The sequence below is a fragment of the Choloepus didactylus genome, chromosome 2 (assembly GCF_015220235.1).
Source record: "Choloepus didactylus isolate mChoDid1 chromosome 2, mChoDid1.pri, whole genome shotgun sequence".
NCBI classification, from domain to species: Eukaryota; Metazoa; Chordata; class Mammalia; order Pilosa; family Megalonychidae; genus Choloepus; species Choloepus didactylus.
Genome location: NC_051308.1, coordinates 175,121,241 through 175,141,008, shown reverse-complemented (window position 1 = coordinate 175,141,008; position 19,768 = coordinate 175,121,241). Strand labels below are relative to the sequence as shown.

The 19,768-nt window shown below is 36.5% G+C and overlaps 1 protein-coding gene across 7 annotated transcripts in view; it reads left to right on the top strand.

Annotated features, from left to right (window-relative positions):
• The window catches only part of LRRC7 (leucine rich repeat containing 7), a 618,288-nt gene that overhangs the window by 431,820 nt on the left and 166,700 nt on the right, over positions 1-19,768 (top strand). For all 7 annotated transcript variants that reach the window (XR_005215335.1, XM_037826923.1, XM_037826929.1 and 4 more), the window contains exon 9: positions 18,923-18,997. Coding sequence is in view for 6 of the 7 variants with exons in the window: in XM_037826923.1 (XP_037682851.1) it covers positions 18,923-18,997 (75 nt within the window). In the remaining variant the exon portion in view is untranslated. The remainder of the gene's footprint in view (positions 1-18,922; positions 18,998-19,768) is intronic.

Below are 19,768 nucleotides of genomic sequence, written 5' to 3'. Positions count from 1 at the left end.
CCTACTTTCCTGGAGAAGTAACTAAAACATACAGCTCACCAGTCTGCCATCTTGCCCCGCCTCGCCATGCTGCTTTGACTACTTTAGTTTTGTAATATGTTTTAAAGTCAGGAAGTATGAGTCCTCCAATTTCGTTCTTCTTTTTCACGATGTTTTTAGCTATTCAGGGCCCATTAACATTCCAAATAAATTTGATAATTGGATTTTCCACTTCTGCAAAGTAGGCTGTTGGAATTTTTGTTGGGGTTGTGTTGAATATGTCAATCAATTACGATAAAATTGATATCTACAAGATATTTAGTCTTCCTGTCCATGAACACAGACTGTCCTTCCATTTATTTGGTTATTCTTTGATTTCTTTTAGCAATGTTTTGTAGATATCTGTGTACAGATATCTTTGTTAGATTTATTCCTAGATATTTCATTCTTTTAGTGCTATTATAATTGGATTTTTTTTCTTGATTTCCTCCTCAAATTGCTCATTACTATACAAGCACTACCGATTTTGGGGGGATTGATCTTGTACCGTGCCACTTTGCTGAATTTGTTTCTACTTCAGGTAGCTTTGTTGTAGATTTTTCAGGACTTTCTGTATATAAGATTATGTCATCTGCAAATAGTGAGAGTTTTACTTCTTCCTTTCCAGTTTGGAAGTGTTTTATTTCTTTTTCTTGCCTAAATGCTCTGTCTAGAACTCCCAGTACAATGTTGAATAACAGTGGTAGCAGTGGATATCCTTGTCCTGTTCCAGATCTTAGAGGGAAACAGTTCAGTCTTTCACCATTGAGTGTGATGTTAACTGTGGATTTTTCATATATGCCCTTTATCATGTTGAGGAAGTTTCCTACTCCTATCTTTCAACATGTTTTGAGTAAGAAAGGTTGCTGTATTTTGTCAAATACCTTTTCTGCATCAATTGAGATGTTAATGTGTTTTATTCCCCTTTGATTTGTTAATGTGGTGTGATACATTAATTGTTTTTCTTGTGTTGAACAACCCTTGCATTCCTAGTATAAAACCCATTTGATCATGGTGTATAATTTTTTTTTATGTGCTGTTGGATTCATTTTACAAGTATTTTTGAGGAGTTTTTTCATAAACATTTAGTAGAGATTTGTCTGTAATTTTTTTTTGTGTGGTATCTTTATCTGACTTTGGTATTAGGATGATGTTGAATTCTTATAGTGAGTTAAGAAGTGTTACCTCTTCTTCAAATTTTTTGGAAAAGCTTGAGCAGGATTGGTATTAATTCTCTTGGAATGATTGGTAGAATTCACCTGTGAAGCCATCTGGTCCTGGGCTTTTTTTTTGGGGAGGAATTTGATGACTGATTCCATCTCTTCACTGGTAATTAGTCTTTCAAAGTCTTATATTTCTTCTAGAGTCAATGTAGTTTGTTCAAATGTTTCTGGTTATTTGTCCATTTCATCTAAGTTATCTTATTTTGACTTACAGTTGTTCATAATATCCTTTTCTGATCCTTTTTATTTCTGTAGAGTCAGTAGTAATGTCCCCGTTCTCATTTCTAATTTTATTTATTTGCATCTTCTCTCTTTTTTCCTTTGTCAGTCTAGTGAAGGGTTTGTCAATTTTATTGATCCTTTCAAAGAACTATTGATTTTGTTAATTCTATTGTTTCTTTTTTATTATCAATTTCATTTATTTCTGCTCAAATTTTTATTTCTTTCTTTCTGCTTGCTTTGGGATTAGTTTGCTCTTCTTTTTCTTTCCTCCAGATGTACAATTAGGTCTTTGATTTTAGCTCTTTCTTCTTTTTTAATGTAGGTGGTTAGGGCTATAAAATCCCCTCTCAGTACTGCCTTCACTGCATCCTGTAAGTTTGATTTTGTTTTCATTCATATCGAGATTTTTACTTATTTCTCATGCAATTTCTTCTTTGACCCACTGATTGTTTAAGAGCATACTATTTAACCTCCATATGTTTGTGAATTTTCCAGTTCTTTAACTGTTACTGACTTCCAGCTTCATTCCATTAGGGCCAGAGGAAGTAATCTGTATAATTCCAGTCTTTTACATTTATTGAGACTTATTTTGTGACCCAGCATCCTGGAAATGATTTATGAGCACTTGAGAAGAATATATATCCTGCTGTTTTGGGGTGCAGTGTTCCATATATTTCTGTTAGGTCTGGTTCATTTTTCGTATTGTTCAAGTTTTCTGTTTCCTCACTGATCCTCTGTAAAGATGTTCTATCTCTTGATGAAAGTGGTTTACTGACATCTCCAACTATTATGGTAGAAACATCTGTTTCTCTCCCTCAGATTTGCCACTGTTTGATGCATGTATTTTGGGGCGTCCTGGTAAGGTGCATAAATGTTTATGATTGATATTTCTTCCTGGTGGATTGCCCCTTTTAGTATTATATAGTGTCCTTTTTTGTCTCTTTTAGCAATTTTGCATTTAAAGTCTGTTTTTTTCCCAATATTAGTTTAGCTACCCCAGATCTTTTTTGGTTACTATTTGCATGGAATATCTTTTTCCAACCTTTTGTTTTCAACCTGTTTGTGTCCTTGGGTCTAAAGTGAGTAATTGGCTTTGTGTTAGGTCTCTTCTTTGACACCTGTTTCACCTTATTCTAGATATTAGAATTGGCCATGTTTAACTGATTAGACATTGTCAATCTAATTTATAGAGTCAAACTGAACATTCAAATCTAATTCTTGCCCCAGGTATGTGTTACAATTTTTAAGATTGCACTTTTTGTGCAATTGTTTCCTTTCCTCTGTTCCTTCTCTGAGAATCTTGATCTGTTCTTTCTCTGGGAATCTTGATCTGTTCTGTTTGTTTTTGTTTTGCCTCTATAATTTTTTATTGCTTTCCTTTCATTGCCTCTAGTTGCTTTTGCCTGGAGGTAAAATTCTAGAAGGAGAGTCACCCCAGAAAGGACTTTCCCATAAAATCTGTGCAGAGAAAACTAAAGCTTGAGACTTTCAAAGAGCTTTAAAACAAATGTAGAAACAATGAAATGTTAAAATATGACTAAAGAAATAATTTATTTTAAGTATTTGGTCAGAGAAACAAGTAAGTATTTAAATAGTCATCTTCATATGTTCATATTCATGAGTTGCATGGCTTAAAGTGTTTTGATTAATTATAAATCAATCATTTTCTTAGCAGTGCATTTGATTATTATTTAAGGCATTAAGAATACCTATGTATTTATTCATTCAATAATAACTACTAACATATAAAAATATATTTTTGGAGGAAGAGTGAACACTTCACCTCCCTACTCTGCCATCTTCCCTGGAAGAACATGATGACTTTTATAATAGCCATTTTCAGTGCCAGATCAGAGTGCACTGAAGAGTGAAGGGGAAATGAGAAAGCAGAGACAATAAAATTTTTGAAAGAGAACACTCTCTCAAAAATGTTCTTGCAGAGAAGAGCAAACAAATGGGAAGGTAGCTGGAAGGGAGAGTCAATGAAAATATTAGTTTTGTTTACAAATGATGGGAGAAACTAAAACATGTTTAGATAATGCTAGAAGTGACCCAATAGAGACCAATTTCGATGTAATGAGTAGTTCTGGAAGAGACAAGAAAAGATGTGATCTAGAGCTCAAATGTACATGACAGGAACATGAGTTTTGTAGGGCCAAAGGTGTTTAGTGGTAGAAAATCACAGAAGTGACTGCAAACAAATAAATTTAGTGCACTAAATCCAAACTAAATGTTTCGCCAATTAAATTTCAACTTAGCTAGATCCCAGATGTACCACATTGTACCTGAGAAAGTGTGATGGAGGGAAAAACTATGTAGAAGAGACAGCAGTCTTAACCAGTTGTTTTTATATTAGCCAATTATGTTTAAAATACATTCCTTTTTCAAATTTTCTAACATATGACCATATAAACACACTGCTATAGCCACTTCCAGATCTTGGAAGAGGGCCATGCTAGAGAGAGGCCTGAGGCTTAAGCTTCATTAGCTTTGGAGGAAATCTACCTCTGATTGTTTGTTTAAATAAACAAGAAGGTAAATTATCAGGTGGAGGTAAAGGAGAATCCTTTTGACAAGATTGAGGAACTAACTTAGGAATGGTCTCAGAAAGTTGAAAAGCAAATTCTTGTTGAAAAGTTTTAAGGTTACCAGACAGTAATCATTCACCATTTGAAGAATTTGCCATGAATTTAAAATGCAACCAATCAGCCAAATTGCGATTTTCTCCCACAAAATTTAGAACAGTAGCAGAAAAGTTAGAAAGTTGGATTCAACTAGGGTTAATTTCAGCTAGGTGTATATAAAAAGGGAAAGAAAGCAAGTTTGCTAAGAGATGTTTGAGAGACATTTTATGATTATGGACTATTTATGATGAATTTCAGCTTAGTGGGGAAGGAAAAATAAATGATTAGAGAAAAAATGTATTTAGCCTATCAGCAATATGTTTCATCAGAAACTGTTGCAAGGGAGTTCTAGAGACTTGAATATGTGAACTAGAAGTATAGGAGGTGATAATCAGCCAGTGGTATGTTTGCAATTGAGATTTCAGAAGAGATGCAGACACCTGTGATAACAAAGTATCATCTTGGAACTGGGTGACTGATGTGGAGGAGAATAAAAAATTTATTATGAACATGAGTTGTTTGTTCATTTCAGATGGAATTTAGGGAGCACTAGCATGCTTGAGTTACCATCATAGATGTTAGTGTTACAGAGGTGAACAAGATTCAGTTCCCTGCTTCAAGGGGCTCACAATATAATATGAAAAGTGCTCAAGGATACCTAAGTCCCTCAGGTCTGCAGGTTCAGAGAAAATTTACAAAAGCCATATTGGAAGAGAAAGCGTGATGCTTTTAAGAACTGCAAAATGTTGAGTTTTCCTGAAGACTAAAGTTTGAATGATGGTATAGCAAAAAATGAGGCTAGTAAAATAAGCAAGGGTCAAGTGAGAGTTGTTTTGTATGATATGGCAAAAGGTCTGGACTTTGTATTCTTTGGGTGATGGGAAAATTTTGTTTCCAGCAAGAGTGAACAAGATGAAATTGCTCACTGGCTGCAGTGTAGAGTGTGGAGGAAGAAAGTGGCTGCAGTTTTTGGGAGAAAGAAGGCAAGAAGACCAGGGTGATTGATGAGATGAGAGTGTATGTTTATACTCTTAGATTCAGACAAATTCACCACAGTTGGTTAGCCTAAACGGAGGGTGAAGAGTGAGTTGCAACATGGTGCATCATGGGAACACAGGTTCAGGCACAACAGAAACTTTCAGCAAATGACTGCTTTATTACTTAGACTGCACAAAGGGTCTAAGGGAGCAGGGGAAGAGATCCCATCATGGCTTGTCTCCCAAGGAAGACAACTACTTGGGTCAGGTTCAGTGGATGGCAGCTCCACTTTGCAAGCCATACTTTGTGTGGGAGGAAAGAGACAAATTGGTAGTGAGTGTGGGTATTTATACAACTCAGGGGGAAGAGGGGCTTGCCACTGAGAATTCCTACCCTGATAAGCAGTGGGGACTGCTTGTTCCAGGTTTCTGGGTTTTAGGCCTGGTTAGGCCTTTTCATTAGACCTAACATCTCCCTGGAGGGCTGAGGGTGGAAACAGACTGAGACATCTGCATACCACAGGAAAGGAGATGGGGGTGGGCTAGGGCTCGGAGATGGCTGTTAAGTGTGTCTGTGACTTCCCCAGCAGACAGTAATACATTAAAGTGAAAATCATGAAACCAAAATTGCTTCTCTTGTCCCATTACTAAAATTTTATAAGACCAAGTCTAGGAACCATGAACCACCAGAATGTAATCTCCATGAGGATTGGTCTGTTTTGTTCACTACTGTTTTCCCAGTGCCTGGTACATGAACGGCTCTTATTAAACATTAATTTAACTAAATGAAATTGTTAAATAAATAAAGAAAAGTAGTAAAGTCTGTCTTTTTCATCTGATCTCCTCTTTGGCACCTTCAATCTAAGGACCCCTGCTCCAAAACATCACACTAAGTGTGAACCACTCATGACTTTCCCCTGGGATAATCCTCTTCTTTTGAACCTTTTTCATCATGTCTTTCAAAATGTCAAAAAGAGTCTCTTGCCTTCCCCATATCTTAACCTGATGAGTAGGGGCATGTTAATTTGTTTCTTTTGTTTAAATCTCCTCCTCTGTAAAATTGGGATACTGTCTAACACTCATTGAGCATAATGTACCAGGCACTGTTCTAAAGTACTTTAAATGTGTCAACGAGTTTAATCCTCACCACCCCTCTATGTGGGAAATACTGTTGTCAGCCACATACTACAGATGAAGAACTTGAAGCACAGGGAGATTAGATAACCCTAAGATTTCACAGAAAATAAGTACAAAGCCTGGATTTCACTCAGTCTCCTTCCTGAAACCATGCTCTTAACCACCATGTTTAGTGCCGTGCAGATAGAGGCACTTATCTCATTGGATAGTTGTGAACATTCAATGAGAATAGTCTACATAGAACACTTTGAACAATGCTGGTACTGTAGTAAGTGCCCGATATAAATTAGCTTTTGTTATTATTAGTCTTATTATTCATACCTGCTTAAGGAACTATGTGTTCATTTATTAGAGGAGTTGCTATCTCCCAAAGGAAACTAGATTATTTCATTTTAGACAGTTCTAATTGTGAAAAAGTCTTTGCTTGAAGGATGCTTGCTTATATGTACTCTTCTGCAACTTCCCTCATTGATCTTATTTCTGAAATGGGGATGAACATAAGACCAATCCAGCCCTTCTTTCTTGGAACAGCCCTCAGATATTCAAAGACAAGTGTCTTTGCTATGTATATCTTCTATTCTCCAGCCTGAACATTTTGCGTCGTTAGGCTGTTTCTCCTATGGCCCAGTTTCCAGATCTTCTGAATAAGTCCTGGTTGTGAAGACACCAGTCTTCACGCTTAGACATCTAGAGAGGAACACAATACTGTAGTCCATATGTGGGCTAATGGTTGCATATATAGTAGGATAGTGACAGAAAAGATTTGGGGATAGCCCTATCACAGTCTTATTTATATTCCCAGAACCCATTACAGCATGGAGTAGGTGATCTATAAATATTTCTTAACTGAATTAATGTACTTATAAATGAATGAATTAATGAATACTGAACTTACTCTTGACTTAAACCCCCAATTTTGTTCATACACACTTTTGCTTCCGAATCTATAATTGTATGGTTGGTGTGAGGGAGAGGGGAGGAGGGCATAAGGATAGGACATTGTACTTGTTCCCCTTAAATTTCATATTGTTAGAGCTATCCAGTCTTCCAACATTTCAAGAACATTTTGGATTACTTATACAGTCATTTCATGCATTATCTCTCAACCAGAATCATATCATCTGTAGATTTATCCCATGTGCCATCAAAATACTCATCTGAGTATTTAAATGGTCATCTTCATATGTTCATATTCGTGAGTTGCATGGCTTAAAAGTGTTTTGATTAATTGTAAATCAATCATTTTCTTAGCAGTGAATTTTATTATTATTTAGAGCATTAAGAATGCCTATGTATTTATTCATTCAATAATAACTACTAAAATATAAAAATATATTTTCCTAAATATTGCCCAAATTGAAGGAATTAAATTAAAAACAAAGCTTTAAAACTTTATGAACATTTTAGTGGGACTGACTTCTGAAATAAAATTGAGGAATGTAAAACTAATGTAAACTGGAAATAGGCTCAGACACTATGGAGCTAGCCTTTTCATCTCTAAAGAAATTAACAGAAGTAAAACAGTCTCAAGACATGTAGTATAGAACAATTAAAGAATGAACAAATTGGTTTATCAACAAAAGCTGAACAATTTTAGTCATTTGTGTATCACAAACACTTTCAACCATATACCATAAAATTCATGAGTAAAAGATTTACCAGTTGTGAGAGCTAAAAGGCTAGTAATAAGCCAAGTGTGTTGCTAAACAAAAGATTTAAATAAAAATGGGAGAAAGTTTCTTAAAATGAAGCCATGCCTCCTTGGTAGATGTTTTGGTTTGCTAAAGCTGTTAAAATGCAATATACCAGAAATGGATTGGATTTTACAATTGGGGCTTATTAGTCCACAAATTTACATTTCTAAGGCCATGAAAATGTCCCAATTAAGGCATCAACAGTATGATACCTTCTCTGAAGAATGACTGATGGCATCTGGGGTTCCTCTGTCACATGGGAAAGCACAGGACAAAGTCTGCAGGTCCTCTCCCAGGTTTAGCTTGTGGTTTCCATGGCTTTCTCCAAAATGTCTCTGGGCTTCTGTTTTAGCTTCTCTCCTAGCTGCCCCTGGGGGCAAACTCTGGATTACATATCTTAGCTTCTCTGAGCTCTCTTTCTCTCCATGAGCTCTCTTAAATACAGTAAAGGATTAAGGCCTTAAGAGAGGCTAAGCCTACTTATAATTGTGCCTAAGAGTCACCCCTAGAGAACCACTTTTGTTAATCAGATGTGGCCTCTCTCTCTAAGCCACTTTGGCAGGTAGACTTACTGCCCTCCCCCCTACATGAGACATGACTCCCAATGGTGTGAATTTCCCTGGCAACCTAGGATATGATTCACAGGGATGAGCCCAGACCCAGCATCATGGAATTGAGAAGTCCTTCTTGATTAAAAGGGAAAAGAGGGATGAAGCAAAATAAAGTTTCAGTGACTAGGAGATTTCAAATGGAGTTGAGTGGTCATTCTGGAGTTATTCTTATGCATTACAGAGCTATCCCTTTTTAGTCTTTAGCATCTTAGAATAGCTAGAAGGAAATACCTGAAACTGTTCAACTGCAATCCAGTAGCCTTGATTCTTGAAGACAGTTGTATAACCATATAACTTATATGGTTTGACCATGTGATTGTGAAAACCTTGTGGCTCACACTCCTTTTATCCAGTGTATGAACAGATGAGTTGAAAAATGGGGACAAAAAGTAAATGAATAATGGGAGGGGATAGGGAGTATGTGATGTTTGGGAGTTCTTTATTCCTTTTATTTTTATTTTTATTCTTAATTTATTTTGGTGTAATGAATGTGGTCAAGGGCTGACTGTGGTGATGAATGCACAATTATATGATGATGTGAACAACTGATTGTACACTATGGATGATTGTATGGTATGTGACTGTATCTCAGTAAAATTGCAGGGGGTTAAAAAAACCATGCAGACTAAAAATGTAAAAAAAAAAAAAAAAAAGAAAAGAAAAAGGATGAGTGGGTGGGGTCACATCTCCATTGAAACAACCCTAATCAAAAGGTCCCATACACAATAGATCTGTCCCCACAAGATTGGATTAAAAGAACATTGTCTTTTCTGGGGTACATAACAGACCAAAACCAGCACACTCAACCCTCTGGACAACCAAAAAGACATTTTCTTTCCATATGCAAAATACATTCATTCCATCACAATATCATAAAAGCCTTAAACTATTTTAGTACAATATTAAGTACAAAGTCTTACCAAAATCAGTTACAGGTGTGGTTTGTCCTAAGGCAAAATTCTCCTGTGGTTGTGGACATGTGAAACATAAAATAAGTTATCTGCTTCTAACAGACAAAGGAAGGACAGACATAGTATAAACATTCCTATCACCATAGGGAGAAATTGGAAGAAAAACAGGGGCCATGGGACCCAACAGTTTCTAAAACCAACAGGGCAAACTCCATTAAATTTCAAAGTCTGAGAGTCATTTACAGAAAGACATTTTATCCTCAAGGCTTGAGAAAGTAGTATAGTCCCACCATTCCCAAAGGCTTGCACAGTAGCCCTGTTCTCTCCAAATGCTGGGGTGATTGCTCCAACATATCCAAGTATTGAGGAGACCACCTTGTCCTAGGCCCCATTCTTCTCAAGCATTGGGGCGGCACCTGGACTCTCTGACATCTCCAGGACACAGGCTCTCTCCACTCTGAACAGTGGATAGGTGGCCAGGCTCACCCCTATTCCCTGAGAATGTGCTCCACCTTCTTTGAACTCCAGAGCAAATTCATCCTCTCCACATGAATGGGTGGGTCTGCTCTCCTGGTCTGAGGTGTCTTAGTTCCAGACTTTGGCTTCCATAGTTCTGCCTTTGAAGTAATTTTTCCTTTCATCTGTCCCTTTTCTGTCACTTTTTGTCCAGACTGGCAGTGGTTCCATTTATACAGATCTCTCCAAAAATTTTTTGGCTTGGCATGCAGCATACAGGGATCCCAACCATCAGAAAATAAGATTTTCCACAAATCCTTCCTGGATACTGCATTTCCAATCCTGTCTTGTCCTGCAATGGCTGACTGGTTCTGTGTTTAGTTAAATCCTCACATGGGGAACTAGCCACTGGAGTCTCACTTTCTGGAAGACCAGAATTTTCTAGACCATCAGTTTCTGGTTTCTCTGAACCCAAGGGATAAGCTTTCAGCTTATCCATTTCCTCTTGCATTTTACTTTACACTGCAAGGAGAAGCCAGTGGGACTTTCCACATTTAGTTTGAAAATCTCTTCAGCTAAATATCCCGGCTCATCGCTTTCAAATTCTCCCATCCATCCAATGCCAGGACTCAATTTTGCCAAATTCTCTGCCACCTTAAAACAAAGATCACCTTCCTTCCAGTTTGCAATGACACGTTCATTTCTGTCTACGGTCTCATCGGAAGAAACTTTAGCATCCATATTTCTATCAACAGTCTCTTCAAAGCAATTTAGGCCTTTTCTATCCAGTGCCTCACAATTCTTCCAGAATCTTCTCCTTACTGTAACATTTATAAAGCTGTTCCAGCATTTTTGGTATTTGTGAATTGCAGCACTCCACTTCTCTGGTACCAAAATCTGTTTCTGTTTGCAAAAGCTGCCAAAACACAGTATACCAGAAATGGATTGGCTTTTACAATGGGGTTTATAAATCCACAAATTTACAGTTGTGAGGGCATTAAATATCCCAATTAAGGCATCACATGATGATAACTTCTCTGAAGAAAGGCCAATGCATCTGGGGTTCCTCTGTCACATGGGAAGGCACAAGGCCAGAGTCTACTGGTCCTCTCCTGGGTTTAGCTTCTGGTTTCCATGGCTTTCTCCAAAATGTCTGTAGGCTTCTGTCTTAGCTTCTCTGTTAGCTGCCCCCAGGGGCAAACTCTGGATTGCATAGCTTAGGTTCTCTGAGCTCTCTCTCTCTGTGAGCTCTCTTAAATGTCTTCTGTATAGCTAGAAAGAAATACCTGAAACTGTTGAACTGCAATCCAGTAGCCTTGATACTTGAAGATGATTGTATAACTATATAGCTTACACTGTGTAACTGTGTAATTGTGAAAACCTTGTGGCTCACAGTCTCTTTAGTGTATGGACAGATGAGTAGAAAAATGGGGACAAAAATTAAATGAATAATAGGAGGGGTTGGGGAGAAGGGATGCTCTGGGTGTTCTTTTTTACTTTTGTTTTGATTCTTATTTCTATTATTTATTTTTTTTTTTTTTTGGAGTAATGAAAATTTTCAAAAATTGACTGTGGTGATGAATGAACAACAATATAATGCCATTGTGAATGATTGATTGTACACTGGATGATTGTATGGTATGGAATATATCTTGATAAAACTGAATTTAAAAAAAATAAAAAACTCCAGTAAAGGATTAAGACCCACCTTGAGTGTGTGGGGTCATATCTCCATGGAAACAACCTAATCTAAAGGTTCCATCCCAATAGGTTTGCCCCCACAAGATTGGATTAAGTGAGCATAGTCTTATCTGGAGTACATAACAGATCCAAACCAGCACAGTGGATTGCAAATTCTAAACATTATTAAATAAAATTGGTCAAAGTGAAAAGAAATAAAGAATTATCTTCAAGTATTGATGATTTCAAAATTTAGAAAAATATAATTGGCATGTCTCAGTGAAATAACATAATTAGGTCATTTTGGTGAAAGAATATATTTTTAAAAATTTGCATTGGCTATTTTACATTTATTGGTTTGAAAAAACACCTTTGCATTTACTTAGTTACATTTTGAAACAGGTTCCAATCTGTTGACTTCCATTTCTGCAAAGTTTCTTAGAATAACAAATTTTTATTATTATGGTATCTGCCAGATAGTCTTACACAATTTCAAGACACTTAAAATTTAAAATTCTTGTGCTCATTCCTTATTTGATTTTTACAAAATAAAATAGATGGCAATGTTATGTTTTTCATAGGTAACATTTCTCTTGACCTCACTGGAAGGCAAAATTTAATAGGCATGTGTATAGATAAGTATCATCAAGCTGTATTATCCAAGTTAGTGGAAGAAAGGTAACATATAGTCAATCAATGGAACAACCTAAAATTGTGTATATTGGACATGAGTTATTGGAATTTGTTGCAATTGTGCAAAATACATGTTCTATTTATGTTAATAATGATGTAAGCATTTCTTTAGCTCATTTCAACTGATTATAATAAGTTTACCTCAAAAAGGATTCTCATGTGGTTTAGATAAGTGTAAATTTAAAGAAAAGACAGCAAACTGTTCACTAATTTTGTGATTATTAAAGTAATACATACATACTATAGAAAATTTAGAAAAGATCTAAAAATGCAAAAGAATTAAAATTTATGTCACTCAAAATCCCACCACTGAGAAATTTTTAAATTAATATTTCAATGCAGTTTCTTCTAATCTTTTTTCCAATTATTCAAAAATTGAAAACAAATATAAAAATTTTAAAGTAATGTAATATATAAAGTAATGAACAAATGTTATGTTTTTTGTATTTGATTCATATCTTGTTTTTTAAAGAAATAGAACACTGCAGAAGTCTCCTATATTCCCCTTTCCAGTCCTATTCCAATCCGATCCTTGCAAGGGCAATTACTACTTTGAATTTGTTGTGTATCTTTCCATATATTCCCATTCTTATTGCAAATATATGTATTCATCAATAGATAGCATTTTAAAAATTTATATAAATTGATTTGTTATATGTGAACTTCCATACTTGCCTTTTCATTCAATATTTTTTGTAAGATGTATCCATCTTCAGACATAAAAATAAACATAATTTGTTTTCACTGTTTTGTACTATACAAACACATGATTGTATTATAATTTGTTTATCCATTCCCTTATGGTGATGCTTATTTATATTGTGACCATCTTAATTTTATTAATTATTCTGCAATGAACATTTTTCTACGCTAAGATTTTTTTACATTTAAGGCCGTTTCAGTAGAATGCTTGCCTAGAAACAGATAGGAAAGTTTTTAAGACATGAGATACATATTGGAAAATGTTTTTCAAAAAGATTGTACCAATTTATAATCCCCAAAGCAGTTTATATGAGTGCCCATCTCACAGCATCTTCACTAGTATTGAATACACCAGGCTGTTCTTGAGTTATTTCACTATTTTAAATGGAAATAATTGGCTTTGAGATGAAATTAAGTAACATGAAAAGAGACAGTTTATGTGTTAGCTTGCTTATAAGCCATTTAGACTAGTTCCAAGATCCACTTTAAAATTGTCTATTGATCGTGAAACACCATTGCATCATATTCATGCTGTGGTTTTTGTTTTCTTTTCAGCAGGCTATGTATTGATCTGCTAAATAATATTCTTTGTCTCTGTTATTATTAGAGAGTTCTAAAGTTTCCTCCATAGTATATTTTATTTTAATATCCAGTAATAAAAACATTATCTTTTTGTAGAAATTCAACATGCTTTCCTTTAATTACTGGGTATTTGTGATCACCAGCTCTCTTTGTTATTCCAGAATTTCTGTTTTAAACTATAATATGGTGTCATCTTTGGAGCCAGAAGACCTGGGTAGCAATCCCAGTTACAGTTAATGCAAGTCTCATCAACTCATGCTCTTTTCCCCAGGAAATAATGATCGGATTGTTCCTCCATAAAGTAGGCTATTCCTACCTTATTATGTTATTCTATAGATTAAAGAGATCCTCTGAAATCAAGTAGAAATGTAGGTTAGCATTAGTTAGCTCCTAGATAGATAGGTAGTCATAGAAGCCTAGGGTTCTAGTGGAAACTATTATTAGAGATATTTTAGAGATACAGTTTGTCAGCTTTATTTGTCACTTGATCTGTCATGGCTAAGAGAGTAAGTTATTCAGTGTGTTAGAGTCTGCCCAGATCTTTAGAGACAATGCAAGATCTTATGTTCCTACAGCTTCTTCCCCTGCTCACATACCAAGACTTCATACTTTATACTTTAACTAACTCTACCCAGGGTTGCAACCTGAATTTTGTCATTGCCTAGAACTGCTCTACTTCAAAAACCATAAAACCCTAAATTCTGCACTCTCATTCCAACTTTCTTTCCATCTAGCTTTTTCAGTCCCTCATTCCTATTATGGTCCTCTTTGACTTAATGGAAACCTGGAGTCTCTAGTTTCTTCTGTTTTCTTCTATTTTCAGTGTCCCATCTGGAATAGAATAAAATTATTATAATAAGTGTCATTGATTGAGTTCTTTTGATTGTCCTTAATTCCCTCTTTGATTCCTCTCCAACTATTCCAATATATACCACTCTCCCCAAGTGCCCTGTGGATGCAAATTTCTTGCCCCTTCTTGCTCAGCCGATTATCTTGCTTCCTACTTCATCAAGAAAACTTGAGATCGTCAGGCAGGCTCTCCTTCAACTTTTAACACTGCTCCCCCGTATCCACACCATCCTTTCCATCTTCCGTTGAGTCTAGCACAACCCCTCTCTGTGCTATCAATACCATTTCCCATGTCCCCTTTTGGAATTTACTCCATGATTTTTATACCATTTTATCTCTCTTTAATCTGTCCCTTTTTGCTATTTCCTTCCTGTCAGCTTTGTTTTCCTTGACCCCTCAATTTCTTCCCAGCCCCTGAACTTGTCTCCTCTCCTTCTTATCCAAATTGTACAAAGAGCAATCTACCTGTAATGTCCTCATTTCTTTGTTTCCTATCTACTCTTCAATGTAGCTAATGTAGTTATCACCTGAAATGGCTATCATCAAGGCTACAAGAGATCTACTGTTTTCAAGAGTGGACATTCACAATCCTTTATTTCACTGGTCTGTCTCCTGTATATATTATTCCTATTCACTTCCTTATTCTTAACACAACTGCATTCTTTGGGCCTTACTCTCCTAGACTACATTCCTTCTTGCCTTTTCTGTAGGTTGCTCTTCCTGTTTTCAGTCTTCAAGTGTTGGTTTCCCCAGGGTTCCTTCCTCAGTCAGTTGCACTTCTGGTTCCTTTTGTATTTTCTGTGGGAAGCTCATCCATGTCTACAAATTGCCTAAGTTTGTATCCCCAGCTCATACTTCTTCCTTAAGCTTCAGATTCCAAAAGCTGATCATGATCAACACTGAATTTAGTCTCCCCTTGTATCTTCTTCTAGCCCAGTATTCTGTATCTCCATTGGTAACATCACCACATTCTGGGAAACTGGAAGACATGGGTGACCCACTTTCTCACCCCCATAAACAGCCTACTGATCTTATCTAAATATGTCCTGAATAAAACATCTCTTTATTCCTGTCACTTTCCTTACTAGCCCTAATAGGTTTTCCTGTTTTCATTGTGCCTTTTTTCCAATAGACTAGTGCGATTTTCCCAAGACACTTTCTATTAAAAATCTTTTAATGATACCTCTGCACCAATACAATGAAGTCCCCTCTCCTTTGCAAGACAGGAGGCCCTCCAGTGCACTCCTGTCCTCCCCTTGTTAACATCATTTCCTACTACTCATTCTGTCTCAAACTTAACACTCCAGTATAGCAAATTGCCTATAGTTACTGCTTACACATCATGTTATTTCTCACCACTCTGCTTCTGGTTAAATTGTACTTCCTCTCCTCTCTACTTACTAATTCCTTCTCATCTCAGATCCATGAATCCTTTACTGGCTTCCCCTCATTCCTAAGGCAGATAGGTCCCCCTCCTTTATATTCCTGTAGTATCTTGTGTTTATTCTTTATTTGCTCCAGAATTAGACTGCAAGTTTCTTGAGTGTAGTTACCACACCATATATTATGATGCTTATGCAACACCTGACACTTAGAAGATGTTTAATAAGTACTGAATGAAAGGATGAATAAATTATACATGTGCTATATATTCATTCTTGTCATTCTTCTCTTCATACAATGTCAAAATATGGCAGAGACAGTAGTGTTCACCAAACATTCCATGAAGTCCTCCTCTATTTCCCAGCCTTCTTTCTACTTAGGCTGGGGTCGTGTAAACAGTTCTAGACAATTAGTTAAAAGCAGAAGTAACATGTGCCACTTCCAGCCTGAGACCTGTAAGAGCAGCAGAAAGTTTTCCACACTCTGTCTTCCCCTGCTTTGGCTCTTTGGGAAGTTTTGAGATGGTAGTATCCCAAGATCACGGAGTAGAGAGTCACACTGGACATGTCGTGGGAAATTAGTGATAAGCCACTGCAATATCAGGATTAATTTGTTACCACAGCATAATCTAATCTATCCTGAATAATTCCCATTGGCACAAGTTTTACATCAGTCTCCTCCTATTCCATACATATGTAAGGACTTTTGAATCTTACAGTGTGCAATTCTCTTTTCCATAAAATCTACACAATGCCTAGGCTTTTGAAAAACTACCCCACATGACTAATGTTTTCCAGCTGGTTTACCTTTTGCTAACCAGCACTTCTGGCACCCAGACTCTGCACATCACGTTTGCTTCCTGCACTGGATTTATGTTTTCCATCCTTGCCCAGCCTAACATACAGGCAGAGTAGTTTGCTGCCTATTCCCTATGAAATAAGTGACAGTGGGAATATTTTCCTACACATGCACACACACACACACACACACACACACACACAGAACCCATACTTATTCTCACATGCCTCTGATTCCAGAGCAGAATGCCATTTCTCTAAATTTGGATCCCTATATTAAATGAAACTTCTCCCAGGAGTTTCATTCTTCCATGTTCCACTTCAGTCACAGGATAACAGTAGCAGAGACTCTTCCCATTGTAGTCCTGGATGTCTCTGAAGTCCTCCTAATGGGTCAAGGTTGTGTGTTACCCCCACAGACCCACAATCACCCATATTCTAATGCTAATACTGGTAAAATTCCATTATTTTCCATAAATATTTCTATAAAATACACTGGCTTGCCTTATTTAGGTAACAAATTTTATTGAACTATAGTTGTATCTGGTTGCTTCAGTAGTAATTCTCTTATTTGTAAGAGATAAAAAATCTGGAGTCAGGTGTGATTGAATTCCAAACTAATATGTTGTCACCAGTATAACTTTTAACTCTACTTTTTTTGGAAAGGCTCCATCCCTTTCTTCATGTCTGAAGCTCCCAGGGCTGTATGCTTCCAGTTTCAAATCCAGCAGGGAAGAACAAGAGTCTTTTCCCCAGAAGACCCAGTCAAACAATAATTGTATCATATTGACTCTGAATGGGTCATATACCCTGAACCAATTTCTGTGGCTGGGTGAATACAAGGCATAATAAACTTAGGCCTTAGTTGCTCCCCTAGAATGGTAGAAAGGAATCCACTACAAGGGAAGAACAGAGCCTTAGTGAGGAAAGGAATAATTTCTGGAAAGAAATTAGAGAAAGGTTAACACAAGAAGGTAAATAATGCTGGCAGCAGTAGCAATATCTATCCTCTCTATATAGTCTGCTGCCCAAGAGGAAGGATTGAGAGATAGCTTCTGGTTGGGGAATGAAAGTGTTTCATCAGGCACTGTGTGGTACACTTGATCGTTATGTTCTCTTTCCTTCTCTAGGTTATTCTTTTCTCCAAAATACTGCCTCGTATTTCAGTAATTTTATAAGCATTTGTCTCTCCATCTACATCATTAGCTACTTCAAGGCAGAAACTGGGTCTGATTTTAATGTGGACCCTGCACTGTGCCTTTCACAGAATGCCTTTCACAAATGACTAGCTGTTGAGTAAATGAAAGGATAAGGAGTAAATGGGCCTTATTTATGCTTTTATCACATCACAGTGCTGTGATTTTGTCTGGGTGTGTATAAGTAGATGCTAATATACACAGATAAATAATAAGAGCCTAATATGTTCAATGTACCATGGTAAGCAATGGGGATATGGGAATATAGAAATTACAAAATGGACATGTAAGTTTTTATTATGCCAATATGGTAGCTCTGGACCACAGCTGAACTTCCCACCCCTTTCTTAAAAATATAGAGATAGATCTCTATTGTCAGCTTGCTTCTTTGCCAAGACCTAGAAAAATTCTCTTCCATGAACTCCTGTAAACTTAATGACAGGAATTTATTGGCTCAAGTTTGGAAGGCTAGACGTCCAAAATCACAGTGTCAGCAAGGCAATGCTTTCTCCCCAAAGTCAGCATTATTCTGGTTCCGGCTTACCGTAAGCCTTAGGGTTCCTTGCCTTGCATCTCTGCCTCTAGTCACATGGCAATCTCTCTCTCCTGTGTCTGCTATTCCGGTTTCACTAGTTTCTAGTTTCTGCTGACTTCCAGTTTCTGGCTCCTCCTTATAAGGCCTCCAGCAACAATTAAGGCCCTCTCTGATTCAGTAGGGCCACACCAAAATGGGAATTTAGAAGATCCTATTCACAAATGAGTCCACACCTTAACTGATAATACATCTTCATTTACAAATGGGTTCACACCCACAGTAATGTAGATTAAGATTATGAACACCTTTTGTTGCAGTACACAATCCAGTCTACCCCATTGTGTAATAAATGCTACAAAGGATAGTTGTCCAGTGTTAAGAAAGAGTGTAACTAGGTAATAGATCTTGACTTTTATTGTTGTTCTGATTGATTTAAGATGCATTCTAGGTTGGCTACTTGCAGAACTACTGGTTTTGCTGGTCATCAGTTAAAACTGGACTTTCTTAGAGGATTAATAATAGATTTATCAAATAAAAGCTCAATGTCTAAGAAATTCCATCTTATATTTGTGGTAAGAAAACATTAATTAGGCTTTCTTTTCCTCCCTCCTTTCTTCCTACCTGCCTCCCAGCCTGAAGTTCTGGATCAAATACAAAATCTAAGGGAGTTATGGATGGATAATAATGCACTTCAAGTGCTACCTGGGGTATGTAAGTTTTTATTATGCCATATTTTTATTATTCCACGTTTTTATTATGCCATGTCAAAACTTATGTTATATATTGATCGTAATTAAAAATCTTAAGTCTCAGTGTTTACAGTTCAAACTAAAATGACACTTGCTAGGAGTGCTCAGTCACCAAGTATTTTTCACTGATTTGTTTTTAAATATTTTGTATCTTTTGTGAGTGTATAGATATGTAAAATGTATGGAAGAGTTTTCTTGTTCCTTAGGGATATATTTGTCATTTCTTTTCATATTTACCATTTTCTAAAAGCTGAGAAATTCATATTGTTATATTTTAAAAAAAGAATTTCTATGTATAACATGAAGTGTTAGTTTTGCAAAATCAGCTTTCATCTTAAAGGTAAGTAGATAATGTCTTCTGTTCATATTGTTGGAGCTCTTCCACAAAATAAAAATCACACTCTCAGATCAGTAGATTTTCAATAAAACCCATTGAATTTTTGAAAATGGCAAGAATCATAAAGTATTAAAAACAGAAAGTTGAACTAGAGTCAAATTATTTCCTGAAGTAAAGGGCAGTCCAGTAATACCTCTTGAAGAGTAGGCTTATCAGCCAGCTCACTGAGTATGACTATTGTGCTTTTTCTTTCCAATGAAAGAAGTGCTTATCATAAAGCACTGTCCCTCACTGCCCCTAACACATGCACTCAAAGAAGCATGTGTGTACACAAACACACACACACACACAGTAACCTCAGGCACCCAGTTGGCATGGCCAATGCCAAACCT